The sequence below is a fragment of the Ranitomeya variabilis genome, chromosome 1, assembly GCF_051348905.1.
Source record: "Ranitomeya variabilis isolate aRanVar5 chromosome 1, aRanVar5.hap1, whole genome shotgun sequence".
Lineage (NCBI taxonomy): Eukaryota > Metazoa > Chordata > Amphibia > Anura > Dendrobatidae > Ranitomeya > Ranitomeya variabilis.
Window position 1 is genome coordinate 887,017,558 of NC_135232.1, and position 26,435 is coordinate 887,043,992.

Here is a 26,435-nt window from a genome sequence, read left to right on the forward strand (position 1 = left end):
TATCCTTCCTGACATGCTGCAGGCAACACACCTTCCATGCAGCAAGAGAAAAAAGATGTACGCACGGAAATTTATGGTAGTCAGGCGCATCAACTATTGACAAGCTCTATATCAAACAAAATCAGTTTCATTAAAAATCTTCTACACGTCTGACAGAATTGTGTATGTACATCAAGACCATGTTACAGGTATTTACACATACCCCTCTTTCCATGCTTTGGAAAGCTGATGTCTTAATTTTAAACAACACGACCGTACAGGCCTAGTCCTTACTTTCTTACAACAATTTTGGTGAACAAATCATGGTATGAAGAATGCTGTGATGTTTGAATCGGTTGTCACAAAAAACGTATTCTAGTGTACTACTGGAGATATCCTGGTGATTAATCCTAGTGAAATTATCATCAAATTTCGAGCTACGTCAATCTGAATCTGTCTCCCATTGCTGGACAGGTTTAGGAAGAAAATAGGGGCATGGTGCAAACTATACCTTTCAGTGGTGGGAAGGATAAACTTAATTAAAATGATTCTTATGCCCCAATTATTGTATGTATTGCATAATTCCCCCGTTTGGTTGCCACGAAAGTGGTTTCACACCATTAACTCTATATTTCGAGACCTTGTTTGGGGGAAGAAACAGCCAAGAATTAGGCTGGAATTGCTTCAGAGGCCTAAAGATGGGGGGGGGGGGACTGGCCCTTCCGAATCCCTGGATCTATTTTTTGGCAGCGCAGGGTCAGCAGATGAGAAGCTGGAGAGGTGAATGGACTGGGCTTGGTTCAACGGATTTTGGTCTGGTTCGTGGGAAGGGACTCATTGGTTCAGGGATTGGAGGCGGGGGGATTCAGGAAGTTTGGAACGGCTTATCCTACCTTGACATTGATTCAAAAGGTTGGGAGACAATTAAAAAGACAAGGGGAATGGGACTTTTAACAAATTTCTCCACAATATGGCTCAATGAAATATTACCTGAATTTATTAAAATGGGGGAATTCAAAAATTGGAAAGCATTGGGTATTCAATATATGGCTCAGATTCAGGACGCACAAGGACTGTTATCCTTTGAGGCACTGCAGGAGAGTTACGGGTTGCAGGAGACCTGTAGGTTGCAATATGGACAGTTGAGACATGCCTATCTTGCGCAGAGCAAAACGGTTGATATGGAAATTTATAGAGATATTCTGGTAGACTATGTCTGTGCAACGGGAGGAACGAAAGGGGTAGTCTCGGATATTTATAGGGATTTGTTATATACCTTTCTTAATAGATTTCCTATTAAAGCAAAAGAGAAATGGGAGAAAGAGTTGGGAAGGATAGAGGAGGATAAATGGGAGGATAGCATGGAGTATATTCCCCAACTATCATTAGGTGAGCCGGGTAGACTTTCGCAATTATATGTGCTTCACAGAGTATATAGAACTCCAGATAGACTATATAAGGCAGAGCTGAGACAGACTTCTGAGTTTCCTAGGTGTCAATCCGAGGGGGCAGGGATTCTACACATCTATGGCAATGTACGAGAATTCATACTGGTTGGATGTGAGAGAAGCAATTGGAAAATCGTATGGCTGTGCAATTGAAAGAGATCCTGTGATATATATTTTGGGATATGTAAAAGAGATCCGAGTTCCAAATCGTCATAAAGTGCCCATAGCTAGATTATTGTATGTTGCGCGAAAGCTTATTGCCAGGCACTGGTTGAGCGAGGTACCGCCGACTCTGCAGGAATTTTATAGACAGTCTGATATGGTTATTAATATGGAAAAGGGTATTTATGAAAAAAGGGAAAGTCTGAAAACCTTTGAAACCGTGGATGGAGAGGAACTGATTCCAAGGTATGTGGCTTTATTATGTAAGCAATGTATGCTATTGTCCTATTCTTGTTTAGAAAGGCTTTGAGGGAGGAAGGAGGTAAGGGGGGGAGGGTGACTGTTTCAAAAACTTTTAGTAAACATGTTTATTCTCCTTTTTGACACAATTATGTCTGCTGTCAACTTGACTACTGTTAATAAAAAATTATCTGATTTAAAAAAAAAAAAAGAAATTATCATCAAATATCAAATTATCAAAATATTTCTAAACTATACTGGAGAAATGATGCATGGGGTTGACGTGGACAACAAGACCAGAATATTTCTCATCTTTGATATATGGGTTTACTATTCAACCAGCACTTTAAAGGGTGAGTCCCAAAAAATCAAGTTATCCCCTGTCCATATGATAAGGGATAACTTGCTGATTGAATGACAAGTCACAAACTTTCAGTTGTTCATGAGGCAATTTTTGAAGATATCAAATTAATTTAAATTTTTTGGCAATGTCTTACCTGGTAAATCTGAAAAAAGCAGAATGCATTCATTAAATCCATTAGCAAGAAGCCGGACCCTCAGCTGCTGCAAAATAGCCACCCCAATACAGAAAGGAAAAGAGGCATTCCCCAAGAGCAGCGTGTCCCACAAGTGGAAGATCTTGTGCAAAGGAAAAACATCTGCAAGAGAGGATGGTAATGGATAAAGAATAATGCAACATAAATATATAAACATTCAGTTAAATATCCGATAACAAGGATTATGCAAGTTAAGTAGAACCTGCCATGTTGTACTTGCAGTCTCATACATGGACAGCATGGTGTATAGAAGGCAAAGCTGAGCAGAATGATACATAGGTTTGTTGGGAAAGATTCAGTAAAACTTATATTTTATTCATAGAAGTCCCTGTTTTATACATGAGTCCAGTGGGCGGTCCTAATCAGTGACTGACAGTCTTCCCTGCATGACTGTGCATCAGTTGGACTCATCTATATAAACACCAGGGATTTCAATGAATAAAATACAAGTTTTACTCAATCCTTTCTCACCAAAATGTATATCATTCTGCTCAGCTCGTCCTGCTTAATAACATCCAGCCTGAAAAGGAGATAACATTTTCAACATGACAAATTACCTTTATAAGTAATCGTTCTAAAAAAACTATTACAGATTAAAAATAAATGCATTGATACATTTTTATTACTGGAGCAAATATATAATTGAATGGCCTGAACAGTTAAATTTAAAGATCACCCTTCATCTCTCCTGATTCCAGTTTGAGCAAATATTTTTCTTTATGAAATAACAATTATAAAGTATTTTTTCTTTCATCTCTGCAATTCTCTTTTTTGCCTTTTTGAAATTTTTGAATAAATTGACAACTGGCTATTACCAACCCCCTCTTGTCAAAGGGGTGTGTCCTTACAAAGTACAATACTGGAAGCGCTGATTGGTCAGTGTTATGCTGACAAGAGGATAATGGAAAAACACCTCAATGTCAGCTGATCAGAAGTGAGAGAAAGCTTGATTTCAATGGGGTGCAAAAAATTGGAAAATGGATATAATACAATTAAAATAAAAAAATAAAACTAAACAAAAAAATAAATGATCAAATCCTAGGAATTAGTACCGGCACCCAACAGAGAACACTATCCCGTACACTTCAGAGGTGATCAGCCAAGATAAATAGAACATCGAGGGGATATCTGCAAGGCATATATTAAAATTCAGGAAACTTTATGCCAAAGGCATTAAAATACAGCGAGGAGGCATGCGGATACTCGACACACACAGACAATCATTGGTTTAGGCCTGATATGCGCTTACCTCCTTTCTTCATGTTTTAGAGTTTGCTGAATTTTAGCGTATTGGTGAGTGCCGCAATGCATCTCTTAATGTATGTTAACCAAAAAATAAACACACACATAAAAACAGCAAAACTCTAGGACCTAAGTTTGCAGACATTCCTGCGACTGGCGGAGACTCCGGGCAAGTTCACATAGCACAAAGATCATGGGAGAACATGGCTAGGATGCGCTCAGCCGCCCCTTCTCACGGGCTGTAAAGCAGTTTCCTCTCTAGGGATTACAGAGTGTCTAAATTTTTGTACAAGTAAAAAGATGACTATAATCTCCTTGCAGCTAAAAAACAATAATAAAAAAAATATATAGCTCAATAGGATTGCCCTTTTAAGATCTTCAAAAGAGAAAAGTAACGCGCGCAGATTCCAGGGAGTGCATATCATACCAGGATTTCCACAATTGATATTCCGAAGCTTCCGCTTGCTGCCCTGTTGTAACCTCGAGAGCAGTCGGCACATTTCTGCTACATATGCTGTTGCATCTCACTAGACTCAAAGGCCAGAGCATCTTTTATCTCATCTTATTAATGCTGCTCCTCACATCCCTGATTCCTCGCCTTGCACAAATGAACAGAGAGGTGAGAGATCACTGTTGGTATACAATGGAGCTGGCCTCACAACCACAGAAATTAATTTTTCTTCCAGTGTGAGAAAATCGGAAGGACAAGAGTTCAATCATTATGTCAGTGTTCAATCATTAATGTGGAAGATTCCTTGAAGGGAATTCAGCTTTCCTGAACATTTCCACATCTTAAAAACAGGAATGTGCTTTGGGAAATTAACTAGTACATGAAATCCTCGTCTTCCGATGTGTTCTGCATTGTAAATCTGCGGTGCCTCAATCATTCCAGTCTCAGTATATAGAACACATCTGCACAAATAATCTCATTTTTTTAGGAAAATGTACTTGTTTAATAATGTAATACAGTTTTTAAAGGCATTGTCTACGACTAGACAACCCTTTCTTAACAGCTCTTCTACCCATTATAAAATAATAAACCAGCATACTTACCTCCCAAACCCAGCCTTGTTCGTTCTCCAACAGGCTCTGGCGAATACTGAAGACTACCGGTACATTATGTCTAGTGACCGCCGTGGGACACAGTCATCGGTAAGTTTTATGAAAGGCAGTGGATTTGGTAAGAAGGGGTGTGCCAGTATAGGATGAAAGGACTCCCATAGTGGTGCCATTTTTTGCCATCTCTTTCCTTGTCCCAATTTCTCATAGTTCTTCTGTACTAAGGAGTAGCAAAGACAACAATCTTCGAGGGCTTCATAGCAGAGTCATAGTCGACCTCTATGGCATGTACGCCTCACATTGTAATCGTACCCACCTTAGATACCAGAATGCTTGTCCCTCCGACAGTCATCTTTCCTGACACTCATACACATAAACCATTTGGCTTCGTGTTTTCAATGGGGAAATCGAAGTAAGCTGCTAGAAACCTTTGGCTGTAGGCTACCTCTCAGAGAAACAGAAGGATCACATAATATTCTTTATTTATTAGCACCATGTTGCCCCCCTTGTCAGTAGGTAATCACGAGTATGGTGACTAATATTTTTGGGAAAAAGTGATAGCCTGAACAAATTTTACGATTGGATCTATGTCCCATAAAGTGAAACAATTAAATGAATGTAGGTTGGATTATAAGGATCCATTGTATATTTAGTCCCTGATAATTTTCTATCAATATAAGTAAAATGATACGCCCCCTTTTCATTTGCTTTCGGGGCATACTTTTTCAATAATAGGTCTGTTTGAGATTAATTAAGCAAAGAATATCATAATTCAGATTCTTCTGCCAGCTGACAATGTATTTCAGTCTTGTCAAATAGGAGAGACAGACAGCGGATGTGTTAGGACTGCTATAGCTGAATGAACGCAATGATCCTTTGTCGTTTCTATGAGAATACTCCATACATTTACTAAAAGAACAGCATGTTGGGCTATGAAAATTAAACTGTATATATTTTATTGTCACTTGTTCGTAATAGGAGGATTAAAGAAGACCTTTTGCCAGGTCAAAAGTGATCTGTTTTTATTTCATTCCTGCTACTACCCAGAGTATTTTGCTTTTTTATTTTAAACTGCAATATACATTTCTAGAGATATTGGCCTTTATATTTAGTGCTAATTGTTATGGCCATTATCAAGATGAGATGAGACTCACTAAGTAACAATGCAGAGTAGCCCAAAGGCACATCTCCAGAGGATCTTATGAGTTACGTAAAGACCATAAAAATTTGCACAAAATAAAATGGCCCTTATCTGTCAAACGGATTTACAAATAAAATAGGAGAAAAAACTGACCACTTATGATCCGGTGAGAGGTCCTCAAGCAATCCAGACATGCCTTGAGAAAGTACTGAGTGCGAGAAACGGTCAAAGGCTGCTCTACATCTCCTCTCATCCGCTTGTATATGCAGAAAATAAAGTGATCCGGATTATTTGCAGATCTAGTTGCCACTGATGTGTTTATTTATCTGCAGTTCATCTAAAAAGTCTACGCGCCTTTGTTAAAATGCTACATTTGCTACCAGGAAAAGTAATTTCAGAGATTTTTCACACTTAATTTTTTGTCTTTTTCCAGCCCCCCAAAATTCAGCTTTATTTTTCAATTAAATTGTTTAGATTATGAGTGACACTAAATGTGGAAAAAGGGCTGAAATTAATCTTCTTGATTTGATTTGTTACATGACAAAAATCAAGCATTTTAACAGGGGTGTGTAGAGTTTTTATATCCGTTGTATCTTTCCGAGTCTTCACTTCCATGTGGATTTGGGATATTTAGCACCATCACTTGATATAAATGAACCTTTTGCCACTGCTATTCTTACTGAAGCTAATGTGATCATGGAGGTAGTGGCAACTATTTCTTACTTGGAATGGGACTTGAAGTTAACTTTACCTGATTTCATCTGTTTTAATGTACTCGTTTGACAATGTGGGCAAGGGCTTCCTATCCAGATGTTTAGCCCAATTCATAATTGACAGTGTAGAATAAGTACCCAAAGTTATTTATATGCACTGTTGCCTTTACTTATCTACTTACACTAGGGTATATGTTTATTATGTTTCTGTCTTAGGTTTTGTCAATTCATAATTAGCAACTTTTCGAATCTTTAAAAAATGTTTGTGCTATTATCCTACTGCACTACCAACTAATTTCATTTTTACACAGTTGAAGACATTAGCACAGCATCTTAACTTTTTTTTTGTAGTTGGGGTTGTACATTCACATTTAGCTTAGATGAACATGTATGATTATAGTGGAGTCAGAAGTAATGTGCAATATTTTTAAAGGAACTTGCGACTTTTAGCTTTAAGAGGATGCAAAAATATACTAAGATAAAAAAGCTTTTTTTGACTTTGAACAAAATTCACCAACTCACGTGTGCCATTTTGAAAAATTTAGTGCCATAATAATGGCAGTAAATATCATAAAAAAAAGAAAGAATAGTCACTTAAAAAATTGCAAATGATGACTCAGGGCCTATGCGTTATTAGTCAACATTTTCTGCTTTCTGTCGCTTAATATTTGTACCTACATCCAGATGTTTCTAAACTATCCATATCTTTTCTAAATAAAAGTAGCGTAGGCTGTGTTCGTGTTCCCGGGATTTCCTGCATAAAGCCTTGCACTAATGTTATGGACATGATTAGTCAGACAAATTAACAACCTTTCAACGTTGACAAAACAAGACATTCACAGACTGCAAACAGAGATTTTGATACAAATATATTCTAAAACTGAGGTGCTTTTAAATTTCACAATGATTAAAGTGCTGGTCAGAAGGCAAAGCATTTTTCCCATTTAGTCTCATAATCAAAGCTATTTTCTAATATACCGTATATACTCGAGTATAAGCCGAGTTTTTCAGCACATTTTTTGACCATGAGACCATGCATACAAGGATAGGGATGAGGAGCCATGCATACCAGGATAGGGATGAGGAGCCATGCATATAAGGATAGGGATGAGGAGCCATGCATACAAGGATAGGGATGAGGAGCCATGCATATAAGGATAGGGATGAGGAGCCATGCATATAAGGATAGGGATGAGGAGCCATGCATATAAGGATAGGGGATGAGGAGCCATGCATATAAGGATAGGGGATGAGGAGCCATGCATATAAGGATAGGGATGAGGAGCCATGCATACCAGGATAGGAATGAGGAGACATGCATACCAGGATAGGGATGAGGAGCCATGCATACAAAGATAGGGATGAGGAGCCATGCATACAAGGATAGAGAAAAGGGAGCCATGCATACAAGGATAGGAATGAGGAGACATGCATACCAGGATAGGGATGAGGAGCCATGCATACAAAGATAGGGATGAGGAGCCATGCATATAAGGATAGGGATGAGGAGCCATGCATATAAGGATAGAGAAAAGGGAGCCATGCATACAAGGATAGGAATGAGGAGACATGCATACCAGGATAGGGATGAGGAGCCATGCATACAAAGATAGGGATGAGGAGCCATGCATACAAGGATAGAGAAAAGGGAGCCATGCATACAAGGATAGGGATGAGGAGCCATGCATATAAGGATAGAGAAAAGGGAGCCATGCATACAAGGATAGGAATGAGGAGACATGCATACCAGGATAGGGATGAGGAGCCATGCATACAAAGATAGGGATGAGGAGCCATGCATATAAGGATAGGGATGAGGAGCCATGCATATAAGGATAGAGAAAAGGGAGCCATGCATACAAGGATAGGAATGAGGAGACATGCATACCAGGATAGGGATGAGGAGCCATGCATACAAAGATAGGGATGAGGAGCCATGCATACAAGGATAGAGAAAAGGGAGCCATGCATACAAGGATAGGGATGAGGAGCCATGCATATAAGGATAGGGATGAGGAGCCATGCATACCAGGATAGGGATGAGGAGCCATGCATACCAGGATAGGGATGAGGAGCCATGCATACAAAGCTGGGGTTTAGGGGGGCTATGCATACAAGGATAGGGATGAGGAGCCATGCATACAAGGATAGGGATGAGGAGCCATTCATACCAGGATAGGGATGAGGAGTCATGCATACCAGGATGGGGATGAGGGGACAATGCATACCTGGCTTATACTCAAGTCAATTAATTTTCCCAGGTTTTTGTGGTAAAATTAGGTGTCTCGACTTATACTTGGGTTGGCTTATACTCGAGTACATACGGTACTTGCTTTAAAAATTCCCTACCGTTCCTTATCTACACTACCTAACTACTTTTGTATTTTTTTCTCTACTTCCTGTCTGATCACGATTCGTTTGAAAATCCCCAGTGCATGCTGGGATACTCAAACAATGCATCATCAGAGCAGAGGGCAGAGGCTGTGGTCATTATCACAGTCCTTGCCCCCTCCCTGAAAAGAAGCGTCATCAGTAACGCTCATTTCAGGGACTGGTCCCTGAGTGTCTCCCCCAGTGCCCTGTGCGATGAGCGCGGCATCCGGTCTGTTGTCTGCCTAGTTGAAGGGAGAGGGCACAGGCTGTGACAATGACAGCAGCCGCTGCCCCCTTCTTTGTGTGAGTATCCTAGCATGCACTGGGGATATTCACAGGAATAGTCATCAAACAGGAAGTGGAAAAAATGACAAAAGCAGTTAGATAGTGTAGTTAGGGAACTTAAGGGAATTTTTAAAGCAAGTATATCAGAAAACAGCTTAGATTATAAGACTAAATAGATAGGGAAAAATGCTTTGCTTTCGGACCACCGCTTTAAGCTTTTGCTTCAGTTTAGGATATATATCTAAATATACAGCTCTGGCAAAAATTAAGAGACCAACACATCAAAACCCTGTCATGGACAGCCCAATTTACAGACCTGAACCCCATTGAAAACCTCTGGAATGTAATCAAGAGGATGATGGATAGTCACAAGCCATCAAACAAAGAAGAACGGCTTACATTTTTGTGCCAGGAGTAGTGTGAAAGACTGGTGGAAGGCATGCCAAGACGCATGAAAACTGTGATTAAAAATCATGGTTATTCCACAAAATATTGATTTCTGAACTCTTCCTGAGTTAAAAGATTAGTATTGTTTTTTTCTAAATTATTATGAACTTGTTTTCTTTGCATTATTTGAGGTCTGAAAGCACTGGGGTTTTTTTTTTTTTCGAATTTTGACCATTTTCTTTGTCAGAAAAAAATACAAAATTTATTGCTTGGAAATTCAGAGACATGTTGTCAGAAGTTTATAGAATAAAATAACAATTTACATTTTACTAAAAAATATACCTATAAAGGGAAAAATCAGACAAACTGAACATTTTGCAGTGGTCTCTTAATTTTTGCCAGAGCTGTATATACATACAAAATTCTATACACTCAAGCAGAATATTAAAGAGCGTTCAATGACAATAGCAAAGATTTATTGTATATTTAATAACACGACTAATAATTGTAATGTATTATTAAATCAATAAAGGCTATAATTAAAATGCTAATACTCTGTCAATCTAGAAACAAAATTGCCAAGTTATAATTATGTGAATGACAGCTGAAATTAGTGAAATGACACTTCACATTACCAAACAGAAGGTGATTTAGTATCTATAGCTTTGTGCAAATAGCGCACAAGTGCAGCAAGAAAAGGTTGATTTCTATTTGAATTAGAAAATAAAGGTGTTTAAATTTGACCAAATTTTTCACGTTAAACTGGACACATGATGCAATAGTTGCTGCAGAAAGGAATAAAACCTTTTTGTTTGTATTACATTTTGTCTCTTCATTGTGGAGATATTAGCAACTTGGCACCTATTGAGTTAACCTTTAAGTCCATGTGGGCGTTATCAGATAGTTTTCACTGGAGGTATGTACTTTGTCTCCATGTATGATGCTGACCAATCAAAAGAATGCTGCAACACACTGCAGAAGAAAAAACATGCCCACACAATTGTTTGGAGCAGGTTTCTCAGCGAGTGAGATGTAGTAACAGATAGTTCTGCATCTTTAGGTCTATCCTCCTGTATGATTAAACAGTGTTGGGAATAGAGCACAGACAACTGACAACTTTCAAATAAATTGCCAGCAGAGTGGGTGTGTGTTTGGAGTGGGGGGTTGAAGCACAGCTGAGTTTAGCTGTGTCATATTACAAACAGTTATCAGCTCTCATATTCTCCTAGCATTGGCAGCTATGCAGCATTGCCCCACGCCCTGTCTATCCGGAGATTTGTCAGTAATCAAACTTATGTCTCTTGTAATCACTTTACAGTGAGATCAGGTTGTCTGTCATTTCATCTCACACATGAATAGCCCAGAACAGGTAGGCTACCCCTGTTTAAAACATATAATGACAGCATGCTCTGCTTATATAATTAGCTTATTGGACAGGTGTCAATCATCTGTACTCTTTCTAATCACGCAAGCGGTTACACCAGGAGATCAGGGCTATCTGTCATACATCTCTTGCACTGAGAAACATGCTCTAATTTTTTTGTGGAGGCATGGTCTTCTTTCTCCAATATGTTGTTGCCTATTTATGATTGATCAGCATCATACAGGTAGAAATACACGGCCCCAGTGAAAACTATCTGATAACACCCACTTAACAAACATTAACTCATTGCCTAATACTTTTATTGTTAATATTTACGCAATGGAGAGGCAAAAGAAAAAAAAACAAACAAAAAAGCCTTTATTTTCGTTCTGCAGCCACTATTACATTGTGTGTCTAGTCCAACATAAAAAAAATTGGTGATAAGTCCTTTTTAAGTTATTACGGTAAGTTAAATATATATCTGAAAATAACATACCGTACTTAAATCACCATCATCATGTACAAATGATAGTCCCAATAAACTTAAAGAGATTGTCCACTTTATTTTAACAAATGTATTGGAGACATGATTTTGTGGCACTTACTATTATATAAAATTTGAAAGGTTCTTCTCCATTGTAAAACGCAGGCTGCTTTGTTACTGCACCTTCTTCACAGTTTGCACAAAGCTCCTATTTTCAAAAAGACAGTTTCTGAAGGGGCATGTGACCAGACCAGTCCATCAGCCTCCTGCAATTAGAAAACAGCTTTCACAAGTCCAGTGTTTTTCTACTGGAGGAGGTTGATGGACAGGTCTGGTCACATCTCAAAAACGTTGGGACAGGGCGATGTCTACCATTGTGTCGCATCCATAACAGTATGTAAACCTCTGGGAAGTTAAAAGACCAATGAAAAGTCTGGACTGCAGACGGTTGGTCCATCACCTGTGCAAGGCCTTCCGTGAAATAGGCATTGTCTGAATGGGAGCATATATTTGTCTTAAACCTCTATGTAATGCTCAGCACTGATTGTGCCTTTCAAGATGTGAAGATTCCAAAACTCTGAGGAATCAGAGAGTATAAGAGGATAAAACATAGCATTTATTCCATCCTTAAAATCACATCGCTAGGGTACGAAAATGAGGCCATAATAGGCCTTCATCAAGCCAGAAGTACAAATTATAATATTTTTTTACTTACTTTTCCACCCTCTTATTAACCCTGTTTGAAATCTTTAGAGATGTGTTGCTGTCATCAATTTCCAAATGAATTTATCTTTTCAAATAAAATGGAAAAATACCTACCTTTCAACTTCTGAAATGTATTCTATGCTCTGAATACAATATACCAGTACCTATAAAAGTTTTCTATAAGACTGCATTCTTGTTTCTTTACATCTTAAATAGGGTCCTACCTTTTTGGAATTGGGGTTGTATTTTCAGTAAGAAGCTGCCTAATTTCTGCAGAAAATTCAATATCAATCAGTTCCTTCTCCTCCCTTCTTGCCCCTGACATTTGTCATATGGAGACACTTGGAGTCCCTTCATACACATCAGGCAGCTGATTAAATCCGATAAGCCTCTAATTAGGTTGACAATAATTTAATAACCTCTTTACTAAAAAAAAAAACTCCTCAAAACATCCCTTGACCAGACCTGTGCTGCCAACTACAAACCTTTCTCTAATCTCCAATTTATCTCTAATCTCCTGGAACACTTGGTGCACTCTCATCTAATCCGCAAACCTCACAGATAACTCTCTTATTGACCCTTTTCATCTGGTTTCCTTTCTTTACACTTTACTGAAACTGCCCTTAGGGTACCGTCACACAGTGCAATTTTGATCGCTACGACGGTACGATTCGTGACGTTCTAGCGATATCCATACGATATCGCTGTGTCTGACACGCAGCGGCGATCAGGGATCCTGCTGAGAATCGTACGTCGTAGCAGATCGTTTGGAACTTTCTTTCGTCGCTTGATCACCCGCTGACATCGCTGGATCGTTGTGTGTGACAGCGATCCAGCGATGCGTTCGCTGGTAACCAGGGTAAACATCGGGTAACTAAGCGCAGGGCCGCGCTTAGTAACCCGATGTTTACCGTGGTTACCAGCGTAAAAGTAAAAAAAAAAAAACCGTACATGCTCACCATCTGATGTCCGTCCGGTCCCTTGCCGTCCGCTTCCCGCTCTGACTGTCTGCCGGCCGGAAAGTGAGAGCAGATCACAGCAGTGACGTCACCGCTGCACTCTGCTCTCACTGTACGGCCGGATCTGTCAGAGCAGGAAGCGGACGGCAAGGGACTGGACGGACATCAGATGGTGAGCATGTACGGTTTTTTTTTTTTTACTTTTACGCTGGTAACCACGGTAAACATCGGGTTACTAAGCGCGGCCCTGCGCTTAGTTACCCGATGTTTACCCTGGTTACCCGGGGACTTCGGCATCGCTCCAGCGCCGTGATTGCAACGTGTGACCGCAGTCTACGACGCTGGAGCGATAATCATACGATCGCTGCGACGTCACGGATCGTGCCGTCGTAGCGATCAAAATTGCACTGTGTGACGGTACCCTTACTAAAGTCTCAAATGATCTACTGACAGCTAAATCTAATGGTTACTACTCCATGGCAGCATTTGAAACATGGGTTGACTAGCTCCTCCTCACTATGCATACTGGATAACTAGCTACACAACTCTCTAGGCCTCATAGAAATTTCTCTATCTAGGTTCTCCTTCTCCCTCTCAGACGCAGCACGTTGGCCCAGTGGTTAGCACTGTTGCTATAAAATGTTGGGGTTCTGGGTTCAAATTCTACCAAGGACAATATCTTCAAAGGAGTTTGCATGGTCTCCCTGGGTTTGCGTGGGTTTCCTCCCACACTCCAAAGACATACCGATATGGAATTTGGATTGCGAGCCCCAGTGGGGATAGCAATGGTAATGTCTGTAAAGCCCTGCAAAATATGATGTCGCTTTATAAGCAAAGCAAAAAAAAAAAATCTTTTGACTACTCTTCTTCCTCTCCTCCTTACTGACGAGGTTCCTCAAGGTTCAGTCTTAGGTCCTTTTCTCTCTATACAGTGCCCCTATTGGATAATCTTTTTTTTTAATATACCCCTATCTTCTGAGACTTTCCCATCTAGGACCGTAGAATTGTTGACTTGATCTTAGCAAATCACCAACTGTTGTAAATTGCAAATGGGAGTCTGTCACCAAACACAAATCAAATGTAGTACACATCATATAGTGGGAAAAAAGTATACATTTAGTGTATTAGATATGGGCTGATCAATCTACGAGACTCTAGTCCACTGGCGAGGTCAGTAGTTTCTGGTCACTGGATGGGAGGCTCACAAAATGCTTTCCTTCTGGGACTCCATGTGGTGGCTTTTAAATAGTCGGGCTGGCATTATCTCATCTGTGATGATGACTGGATTATCTCAATGAGAATAACTGTTTAACTCCATATCAGCATGGGCTTATGAGAAATCGCTCATGTCAAACCAATCTAATCAGTTTTTATGAAGAGGTAAGCTATAGGCTAGACCACGGTGAGTCATTGGACGTGGTATATCTCGATTTTTCCAAAGCGTTTGATACCGTGCCGCACAAGAGGTTGGTACACAAAATGAGAATGCTTGGTCTGGGGGAAAATGTGTGTAAATGGGTTAGTAACTGGCTTAGTGATAGAAAGCAGAGGGTGGTTATAAATGGTATAGTCTCTAACTGGGTCGCTGTGACCAGTGGGGTACCGCAGGGGTCGGTATTGGGACCTGTTCTCTTCAACATATTCATTAATGATCTGGTAGAAGGTTTACACAGTAAAATATTGATATTTGCAGATGATACAAAACTATGTAAAGCAGTTAATACAAGAGAAGATAGTATTCTGCTACAGATGGATCTGGATAAGTTGGAAACTTGGGCTGAAAGGTGGCAGATGAGGTTGAACAATGATAAATGTAAGGTTATACACATGGGAAGAAGGAATCAATATCACCATTACACACTGAACGGGAAACCACTGGGTAAATCTGACAGGGAGAAGGACTTGGGGATCCTAGTTAATGATAAACTTACCTGGAGCAGCCAGTGCCAGGCAGCAGCTGCCAAGGCAAACAGGATCATGGGGTGCATTAAAAGAGGTCTGGATACACATGATGAGAGCATTATACTGCCTCTGTACAAATCCCTAGTTAGACCGCACATGGAGTACTGTGTCCAGTTTTGGGCACCGGTGCTCAGGAAGGATATAATGGAACTAGAGAGAGTACAAAGGAGGGCAACAAAGTTAATAAAGGGGATGGGAGAACTACAATACCCAGATAGATTAGCGAAATTAGGATTATTTAGTCTAGAAAAAAGACGACTGAGGGGCGATCTAATAACCATGTATAAGTATATAAGGGGACAATACAAATATCTCGCTGAGGATCTGTTTATACCAAGGAAGGTGACGGGCACAAGGGGGCATTCTTTGCGTCTGGAGGAGAGAAGGTTTTTCCACCAACATAGAAGAGGATTCTTTACTGTTAGGGCAGTGAGAATCTGGAATTGCTTGCCTGAGGAGGTGGTGATGGCGAACTCAGTCGAGGGGTTCAAGAGAGGCCTGGATGTCTTCCTGGAGCAGAACAATATTGTATCATACAATTATTAGGTTCTGTAGAAGGATGTAGATCTGGGGATTTATTATGATGGAATATAGGAATATAGGCTGAACTGGATGGACAAATGTCTTTTTTTGGCCTTACTAACTATGCTACTATGTTACGTTACATGAGAGTGGTAATCAAATGTCACATCATTGATCCCAGTAGATAAGAGATTTGCGAGCCTCCCATCCAGCGGCTACTGACCTGGCTGATGGATCAGAGTTCCGTGAAATTATCTGCCCGTCTCTAGTATTAATCCGTGCAGTTATTGTCCAGAAAACACTAATTGACCAATATACAATTTAGGGTGCTTGGTGCATCATGGTGTGGCCCAGAACTCAGTGCGTTTCTTTCATTTCCTGAATTAAGATCATATAACTTCCCTTTCTGTACCATGATAGAAAACACTGCCTTGCCTAGAGCGGGCACTGCCTTCCTAGAGCAGGCACTGCCTTTACTAGAGCAGGCACTGCCTTGACTAGAGCAGGCACTGCCTTGTGTACATGCGCACACAGGAAGATTCTGTTCAGGCACTGTTTTCTAGACATTAAGCCAAGTTTTAAAACACTAAACTAAAGGATTTACTTGGGCTCAGTCCCCTGTATAATGGCAGGCACAGTACCGTATTGGGAATGTGCATCTGACTGCAAAGCCACTAGGAGAAAGCTAAAAAGGAAACTGTGCAGTGTTCAATTCCCCCCTCCCACTACTCCCCAGGTGATGCCATAATTGGGACGCCCAACTGACCAACCGGAAGAAAGAGGAAGATCGTCCGGCCACACCCTTAGGGGTTAAATTCAGGTGCCCGGGGTCAGTGCCTGCCTCTTTCTCCCCGACTGACCCTTGGAAGCTGTTGTCCTGAGGACCCCCGGATCTTCCCTGCAGCCATGTCCGAAGCTATGATTGAGGCCGTGCGGCAGAGAGCAGCACAAGAAGGTGAGCACTGGTTACGAGAACTGATGTCCCGCCTGGGTACTCACCTCCCTGTGCCCTCTCACGACCCCCTAACCTTCCCGCAGGCCTCCCCTGCATCCACCGGGGCTCCATCCCCTCCTGGGCCGCAGGCCTCCTTTGCATCCCCTGGGGCCCTGTTGTCCCCTGGCCTCCTCCCCGGCCTTACAGTCCATGTCGCTCACTTCCCCCTGGCTTTCTCCCCCGTGCTGGCCACCCCGTACCCACCTCCTGCGGTCACATCGCCCGCTGGTCAGTCCTCTGGCTTATCCGGGACTGCTTCCATTGCGGCCGGCGCCCCTCACGTTGCTCAGGTGGCGCGGGCAGGCAGACGCTCCACGCGGTCCTCCCGCCCTCTAGAGCGTCTTCACGTAGGCGGCGGGTCGGCCACAATCCCAGAAGGCCCGGGCACAACCGGCTTCACAAATCCCGCGCAAGCCCTGCCCACTTCTGGTCTGCCAGCCCGAGCTGCCGACTGCGCAGCTAGGCCTAGGATAGCTCCGCCCACATCTTCTTCCTGCTTCTTGGCGCCCAGGCTGCAGGCCCCGACAGGCCAGGCCCGAGCCTCTGTACACAGCGCTGCACTGGCCCCCCCACCCCTGTGCCAAACCATCATGGACCTCCAGCCAGCCCACACCGGGCCCGATATGTCCCCCCACGCAGGCAATGCCGATGTGCCTGCTGGGGGGACACAGCGTGGGGTCAGGTGACAGAGCCCACAATGCGGCCGCAGAGTGTGATGACCGGTCCAACCGGACCTGCCAGCCCGCTCTGCAGCTAAGAGAGTATGCCACAAGCATGCACACTGTCGCACCAAAACACGAACACATAAATAATAAACTATGCACCCCCAACACTCCCATGGTCTCAAACACAAACCGTTAGTGATTTTCCATCAACCCCCATGCCCCCTCAAGCACACCCCATGGCGCTAGTCTAACCGTAACTACGCCATCTTTCTCGTTACACCTACACTGCCAGTCACGCCCCATAGCCGTCATAATGACCACCCAAATCCCGAAACAAACGCCCCCAACACAACCCCTAGCCACGATGGTCGCAGGCATACATGCCGCAGACCTTCCCCATCCTCCTCTGAAGAAAAAGGCGCACATGTCGACTTAGTAACCAAACAAAAGATATTGGATAATGATTTTGTGAACATATGATCACTATTATCAGCAGACCAACAGTCCGTAGACAAGGAAAGGAGGACAGGCGAACGGCTACACGATAGGAATAAACCAAAAATAGCGCAAACTATGAATAATTGGCTGCATCATGGGCCAGAACCATCCCGAACGCTGTTACAAACTATTTATTTATCAGGACCTAATATATAATTCATACAAGTCCCACGGCGGTTTTGCATGGAGGCGGTACGACGAGGAGTTCCGAAGGCGGCTGGCCATGCAACTGGATCTGGGCTGGGGCGTAAAAGTGACGGACGCACAGTACAGACCAAAAGTTTGGACACACCTTCTCATTTAAAGATTATCTGTATTTTTATGACTAAGAAAATTGTACATAAATATACAACAAAGGTTGCACTCTATCGTGCCAAAGCATGTCTAATATGGAATACATGAAATTTGAATAGCAAAATGGCTTTTGAACATTAGAAAAATATTTTAAGAGACGCTTTGCACAGAATTTGATATAAAATCAAATAGTGTGAGCCCATCAACTTCGTCAAAGTGGTCTCAGACTGATGGGTCCCTGACCTCCCTGTCCAAATGTGAACACTTACCAAAGGCCAATATCTGTATGCCTGGGTGAATGTGGACACCTCTATTCAGCAAAGCCTACATATGAGTTAGCCGGGACCAAGTGTGATAAGATGCAATTAAAAACCACATGGTGATGGGAGGAGTGCACAGCCAGTAAGCTAACATGGAATTAACAGAAAAACGGCTCGCACATCCTAACCAGTGTGAATAGGTGCATACCAGGAGCAGCTACCTCCATACATAAATATACAACAAAGGTTGCACTCTATCGTGCCAAAGCATGTCTAATATGGAAAACATGAAATTTGAATAGCAAAATGGCTTTTGAACATTAGAAAAATAAATAGAATGAATAGAGGTGTCCACATTCACCCAGGCATACAGATATTGGCCTTTGGTAAGTGTTCACATTTGGACAGGGAGGTCAGGGACCCATCAGTCTGAGACCACTTTGACGAAGTTGATGGGCTCACACTATTTGATTTTATATCAAATTCTGTGCAAAGCGTCTCTTAAAATATTTTTCTAATGTTCAAAAGCCATTTTGCTATTCAAATTTCATGTATTCCATATTAGACATGCTTTGGCACGATAGAGTGCAACCTTTGTTGTATATTTATGTATGGAGGTAGCTGCTCCTGGTATGCACCTATTCACACTGGTTAGGATGTGCGAGCCGTTTTTCTGTTAATAAGAAAATTGTACATTCACACTGAACGCATCAAAACTATGAATTAACACATGTGGAATTATATACTTAACAAAAAAATGTGAAACAACTGAAAATATGTCTCACATTCTAGATTCTTCAAAGTAGCCACCTTTTGCTTTGATGACTGCTTTGCACACTCTTGGCATTCTCTTGATGAGCTTCAGGAGAGTCACCGGGAATGGTTTTCACTTCACAGGTGTGCCCTGTCAGGTTTAATAAGTGGGATTTCTTGCCTTATAAATGGGGTTGGGACCATCAGTTGTGTTGTGCAGAAGTCTGGTGGATACACAGCTGATAGTCTTACTGAATAGACTGTTAGAATTTGTATTAAGGCAAGAAAAAAGCAGCTAAGTAAAGAAAAACAAGTGGCCATCATTACTTTAAGAAATGAAGGTCAGTCAGTCTGAAAAATTGGGAAAACTTTGAAAGTGTCCCCAAGTGCAGTGGCAAAAACTATCAAGCGCTACAAAGAAACTGGTTCACATGAGGACCGCCCCAGGAAAGGAAGACCAAGAGTCACCTCTGCTTCTGAGGATAAGTTTATCCGAGTCACCAGCCTCAGAAATCGCAGGTTAACAGCAGCTCAGATTAGAGACCAGGTCAATGCCACACAGAGTTCTAGCAGCAGACACATCTGCTAGAGGACCCACTGCTTAGGACAGGCAACACGCAGAAGAGACTTGTTTGGGCTAAAGAACAAAAGGAATGGACATTAGAGCAGTGGAAATCTGTGCTTTCGTCTGATGAGTCCAAATTTGAGATCTTTGGTTCCAACCACCGTATCTTTGTGCGACGCAGAAAAGGTGAACGGATGGACTCTACATGCATGGTTCCCACCGTAAAGCATGGAGGAGGAGGTGTGATGGTGCTTTGCTGGTGACACTATTGGGGATTTATTCAAAATTGAAGGCATACTGAACCAGCATGGCTACCACAGCATCTTGCAGCGGCATGCTATTCCATCCGGTTTGCGTTTAGTTGGACCATCATTTATTTTTCAACAGGACAATGACCCCAAACACAGCCCCAGGCTGTGTATGGGCTATCTGACCAAGATGGAGAGTGATGGGGTGCTACGCCAGATGACCTGGCCTCCACAGTCACCAGACCTGAACCCAATCGAGATGGTTTGGGGTGAGCTGGACCGCAGAGTGAAGGCAAAAGGGCCAAAAAGTGCTAAGCATCTCTGGGAACTCCTTCAAGATTGTTGGAAGACCATTCCCGGTGACTACCTCTTGAAGCTCATCAAGAGAATGCCAAGAGTGTGCAAAGTAGTCATCAAAGCAAAAGGTGGCTACTTTGAAGAACCTAGAATATAAGACATATTTTCAGTTGTTTCACACTTTTTTGTTAAGTATATAATTCCACATGTGTTAATTCATAGTTTTGATGCCTTCAGTGTGAATGTACAATTTTCATAGTCATGAAAATACAGAAAAATCTTTAAATGAGAAGGGGTGTTCAAACTTTTGGTCTGTACTGTATGGTTACGACTTATGCTGTCTCAAAATCAACCCCCCATTTCAGCAGCGACCACCTATCGTTCGGCAGCCGCAGGCCAGAATTCAGTGGTCGTACATGGACCAGGGGCCTGCTTACTATTTAACGAAGGATACTGCTGATTCCACGGGTCCTGTAAATATAGACACGAATGCTCAGCCTGTGGAGGTGGACACCCTGCATCCAGGTGTACCCACCAAGCAAACAAAGCGCTTACGAGGCATAATCCAGGTGAGCGTAACCGCAATGGGCCCATGGCTAAGCCTTTATCCCAATAAAGAAGTGGATCGCCCCCAGTGGGGCCGTTGAGTACTCGGTACCGGGTCCTTCAGTTCTCAGTGGGGATGTCACGGTGGCTGACCCGGTCCGTGGCCCTCAGGGGTGTTGAGTAAAAGGAATAGTTCTTATGGGAAAGGTCTTTAAAGGGGTAGTTCGTGACGCCACCTGTGGTATTCGGTCAGGGTGACCGACGCTGCTTAGGGGTCCGCTGGGGTGATGTTATGGCAGCTTGATGGTATACCTTCCCACAGGTGAAGTGTATCCCCAGGGCTTCTCAGAGTGTAGATGGTGGATGGTGTGAGGCGCAGTGAATAACGAGGACACAAGGTTGCAATCTCTTTACCTTTCCTGAAGGCTTCAGTGTCCGCAGTCCAGGGCACCGGATCACAGGGTAGGCAGAGTCCGGCCGGTCTGAAGGCAAATCCAGAGTCCCCTTATCCAGGTGGAATTCAATAGCCTTCCTATGCGCACAGTAACACAGTAGGTCCCTACTTGCATAAGCTCCAATAAGGTCCTCACTGTTATTACTCCTCTCACCGTTCCCCGTGGTCGGATAGAACAAAACACATATGACTGGTGGCCTGAGGCTTTTTATAGGGACCCTAGAGACGCCCCGGCCCCCACAAGTTGCCACCGTGTCTCCTGTGTATAAAGGTCGGGCAGCCAACGTAGAATTAACTGTCCTGCCAGTCTCTGAAGTAAGGCATAGAGATCCTTACTCCCTCGGTATTCTGGCCACCGGTATTCCTGCGCTTCAGAAGGAGTCAGCCTCTCACAGGACAGAACTCCTTCTGGTTTCCTCTCCTTTTTGCTATGACTTCGTTTCTCACTCACTGCAATACACTTCTCTTCAATGTCTCTTTCTTAGGATGCTGCCGCACGTGGGGCAGGCGCAGCTCCGTGGACCCTCGTCCTCCTCAGACCGCAGTCTGGATCTGACTGGAACTCCCTCCAGCCAGATCGGTCTGGAGAGCTTTCTGTCTCGGTCCCCAGCCAGGAACTCTCTAACTTTCCCTCCAACTACCAGTTTTACCCAACTGTGAGGAGTGGCCTAGTAGATAGAACCTTTGCTCCCCCTGGTGGCTGGAGTGTGAAGTGTGTTGTGTGCGGTTGTGATACCTGGACAGAAGATCTCCTTTATTGCCTTCAGACGTAATATCGCTCCCCCTGGTGGAAGAACAACATTACTGCAACGACCAGGACTCCGGGGCGCTGCAGAAGCTGCACAGCAGCTATATTACGGTTTTAAATACAGCTTTTTTATCCCCTTCAAATTTAGCCAAACACCTATATCGGCAAATAATCTAAAATCAGCGAGCGAATTCCCTGAGATTTTACATAAAAAAATCAAAAAAGAGGTAGAACTAGACAGGATGGTGGGCCCATTTAAATCGTAGCCTTCCAGGAATTTCAGAATCTCGCCATTAGGTATTGTTCCCAAAAAAGAACTCGGAAAATATCGGCTGATACATCACCTTTCCTACCCAAAAGGTGCTTCGGTTAATGACACAATACCAGCGAAAGAAAAGTCTGTAACCTATGCTTCGTTTGACAGGGCAGTCGAACTCGTGCACGCAGCTGGGCCTGGTGCCCTGCTGGCAAAATCCGACATAGAGTCAGCTTTCCCTTATTTTGCCCGTGCACCCTGAATGCTTCCATTTGTTGGGTTGTAAGGTGGACCAGCTTTTTTTATTTCGACATGTGTCTACCGATGGGCTGTTCCATTTCCTGTCACTATTTTGAGCTTTTCAGTACCTTCCTAGACTGGGTAGTACGATACGAAACAGCCAGCAATTCAACAATTCACTACCTCGACCATTTTTGTTCGTTGGACACGGACTCCAAACTCTGCTCCTTCCTTCTCCAAAAGTTTAAGTTTATATCTCAGCAATTCGGAGTACCACTATCACCGGAAAAACAGTCGGCCCGTGCAAAGTGCCCGTGCAAAAACAGTCGGCCCGTGCAAAGTGCTGCCTTTCCTCGGCATCAAAATATACACCAATGTAATGGTCACCCTACAGCAGATTGCAGTCCTTGCTAGGTTTGCTCAACTTTGCTTGCTGCGTAATGCCAGTGGGCAGAGCTTTTTCACGCAGATTATCGCTAGCAATGAAGGGCATTGTCCAGCCGGGCCACCGAATTATACTCAACCGCTCCCTGAAAGCGTATTTGTTTGTCTGGATGACATTCCTAGTATCCTACAATGGGCATACATGCGTCATGGCTCAAGAGACGCCAAGCAAAGATCTAGGCCTAGTGGTGGGTGGAAATATCACAGACGGTTTTGTGGCAATCTACAAGGGCCAATGGTGCAAAGGCAGCTGGCCAGACTTGTGGACCACGGCTGCCTGGGGCCGCATCCCAGCACTGGTAGAAATTTTTTCGGTAGTAACATCAGTGGAGCTCTGGGGTACCCAATTAAAAAATGTGAACATCAGATTTTTAACCGAACAGCAAAAAGCTTAAACAGCATGTCCTCTTCTTTCCCGCCCATATTAAGAGCTGTTGCGCCGCCTAGCACTATTATGCCTGAAACACAAGATCTGGTGCCGTGCCAGATTTACGTCGGTTGTAGATGATAAAATTGTTAACTCTGTTATCTTCCTATTGGCAGGCCTTCAAAGTCTTCCTTACCAACGTACAGCCATCGGGCTTAAAGTGTCCTCCTTCCTTTTGGGACACGGTGACCAATCACGGATGCCCTTAATCTGAGCTTCAGTGACACCGGCTACCTGGCAGGTTTAGAGTAAGGCATAGGAAGAGTGGTGCTCACTAATTCAAGGAAGACCAGTCGATAGGTGTAATCGGGCGAGATGCGACGTGTTAGCAGAACTCTTGGATCGGCTCAAGCGTAGAGGCGTGTCAGTTACATTAGCGCAACGGTATTTATAATAGCCTTTTTCTTTCAGCTAATGGGGAGGGCGGACGTAACTAAATATTTTTTCATCAAGCAAGCCGTTAAAGGCTGGAAAAGGCTTCAACCTAGTCAGGAATGTCGTCGCCCCTTTTCTTTAAGTCTATTACACGATATTATTGCAATTTCTTCATCAGTGTGCAAGTCACAATACGAGTCAACACTAATATCTGCAGCATTTGCAATCGCATTCTTCGGGGCAGTTCGCATTAGCGAACTAGTGCCGAGGTCAAAAACAGCATCGGTAGGTGGTTTAATCAACGAAGACCTCGTTATATGCAGTGACGCTCTGCGCATTAGGGTGCGGAAATCTAAATGCAACCCCACCGGTAGAGGGACGTGGGTCTTGGTTGAGGCGGCAGACGGCCCTATATGCCCCTTAAAAATAGTCAGACGCTATACGGTAATAAGACACGCGGGTATATTCTTTCTTTCACACACCGACGGGTCCCCTCTTACTAAATATCAGTTTCACGCAATCTTTAAAAAGTGCTTAGAGCCAGTAGGCGTTAACCCAAAAGAATACGGGACACATTCCTTCTGAATAGGGGTGGCCACCGAAGCAGCTAGAGTGGGAGTATCGGAAGTCGAAGTACAGAGAATGGGTCGTTGGATATCCGCATGTTTTGCCAGATAAATAAGACCAGACCTGCTTTAACACATCTTGTCTCTTACAGGTGGCTGTAAGCCCACAGTTTGGCTAGTGGGACATTCTTTTGTCTATTGGACCAAACTACGGCCGAGCTGAAAAAAATTTGGCATCCCGAAGCTGGAGGTCAACTGGAGAGGCATCAGAGGGCTCCAGTGGCATCAGATCTTCCCGGAGATGGTCGACATTGCTAAGAGGGCAAAAGGGCTGGTGATACTAGTGCTACACGCCGGCGGTAACAATTTGGCCAAGCGGAAAGGTGGCAAATTCTATACAGTGATGTCAACGGACATAGAGCTGTTTGCCTGTTTATTACCCGATATGGTGGTGGTGTGGTCGGAGATAATACCACGAGCGGTCTGGCACGGAGCCAAGGACGTGAAAGCCATCGACAAATCAAGGAAAAGGATCAACACAAAGATGGTGAAATTTGTGAAAGAAAACTATGGCATCGTGGTTCGCCACAACGAGCTAGGAGACAACTCAGCTTTACTGAGACGGAAAGGCATTCATCTCATGGACATCGGGCTCAACATATTTATGGCCAGCTTGCAGAAGGGAGTTGAACAGGCCCTAATGATGTTGTGTGGGGGTCGGAGTCCTGTGTAGGTCATACGCATGATCCTCTGTGGTGGTAGGGTAGAGGGGGGCAAAGGTTCGTAACCTCTCATCGGCTTGCTCGCCCAGAGGTCACTGACGGGGCCTTCAGCGATGAGTCCGTTGCGAATTGTAATTGCCCTTCTCTGCTTATCAATTAGTAAACTGTGACCGACCAGTTCAACCCACCCAGGCCTGTCAGTGTTTTTTATTAGGGGATTGGCGAGAGGGGGAAATGCACTGTTTACGACACACGGGTCTCTGCAGTCCTGTGTACTTTGCTTAATTTATCATTGGTGGGTGACAGACACCCTTTAATTATGAATATTCCAATTATTGAAATGTCATTGATCCGACAGATAATGGACGGTCATGTGCAATCACCTATCCAAGAAACTGAACTCCAGGACGTTTCAAAACAAGGTTGGAGTCACCTATAATGAGCAATTGTCTTGTATCTTTGTTTAATTAACTCATATGGCCTGTGAAGTGGACTTAAGAAAGTGTTAAGCCCCTCTTGTCTTGCGGTATCGGGCCACTTTACGCAACAAGATATGCAAATATCTTAAATAGAAAATTATTACAGCACTACGGGCTTCTTGAAGACGACTCAAATGTATTCAACTTCCTAAAGGCTCGTAATTACAAATGGGAAGCAATGGTCTTGATTTTTATTTAACCTATTTAAGAAGGCTTTTCATTTCAAGTGTATTTCAGAGAAGTGCAAATTGCTTTCTAAAGTGAGTTTTGGCTAGTGTTAAATGAGAGAATCCTCTTCTTGTTCTGGCACTGTCAAAAGCAGCGTGATTTACTTGCAAATTCTGCTCCTGCTTGGATGATGCAAGCAATTCCCGCATCTAGGCATTAATTGTTTAATCAAACCTGACAAGAATTCTTCATTCTGTATGAGAAACTAGTAGAGTTATAAGACACGAAACCTTCTCAAAGAAACAGCCACATCAGCAGGCACGAATTTGGCCTTGTAGGTTTGAATCTTCCACCTTGATTGAACTCCTATTACTCCAAAGTCTTCTCATTCCACATAGACTCAGCGTATTCATTTTCCACAACAATCTACCTCTCAGTTTCAATGACATATCCGTTTTCATCTGTCTACAGTCTTTTAACCCCTTTGTGTCAGTGCAGGGTGCGTTGTAACTGGCAGCTACTGGGTGACTGCTGACATTTAATATCTGTGATCAGCAAACACGACAAACCGAAGCATAATGCAATACAAATGTCAAGAATGCGGGTAGACAAGAACAAAAAAATGTGACGTAAAGCAATAAGACAGAACACAGGAACAAAATAGAAAAACTGGAGACTTACGTGTGAACATTGTGAGGAACCAAGGAATAGCGTAGAGCTGAAAGACAATGAAGATGCAATCAATGTGGGAACAATTTGTCCTCGGAAGAAACAACCTTTCAGTGATGAGTAATGTCATTGTCACAAATATGCTACACGGTACCCACAAATGGAGGTGTCGCTCTGAAAAGTGAA

General features: G+C 42.9%; 1 protein-coding gene across 1 annotated transcript in view; it reads right to left on the reverse strand.

Moving 5' to 3' along the window:
- TBCK (TBC1 domain containing kinase) overlaps positions 1–26,435 on the reverse strand; it is a 481,012-nt gene that overhangs the window by 152,955 nt on the left and 301,622 nt on the right. The window contains exons 21-22 of the mRNA XM_077278374.1: positions 26,262–26,298; positions 2,327–2,488 (exon numbers count right to left, since the gene is read on the reverse strand). Of these exons, the coding sequence (XP_077134489.1) occupies positions 2,327–2,488; positions 26,262–26,298 (199 nt within the window). The remainder of the gene's footprint in view (positions 1–2,326; positions 2,489–26,261; positions 26,299–26,435) is intronic.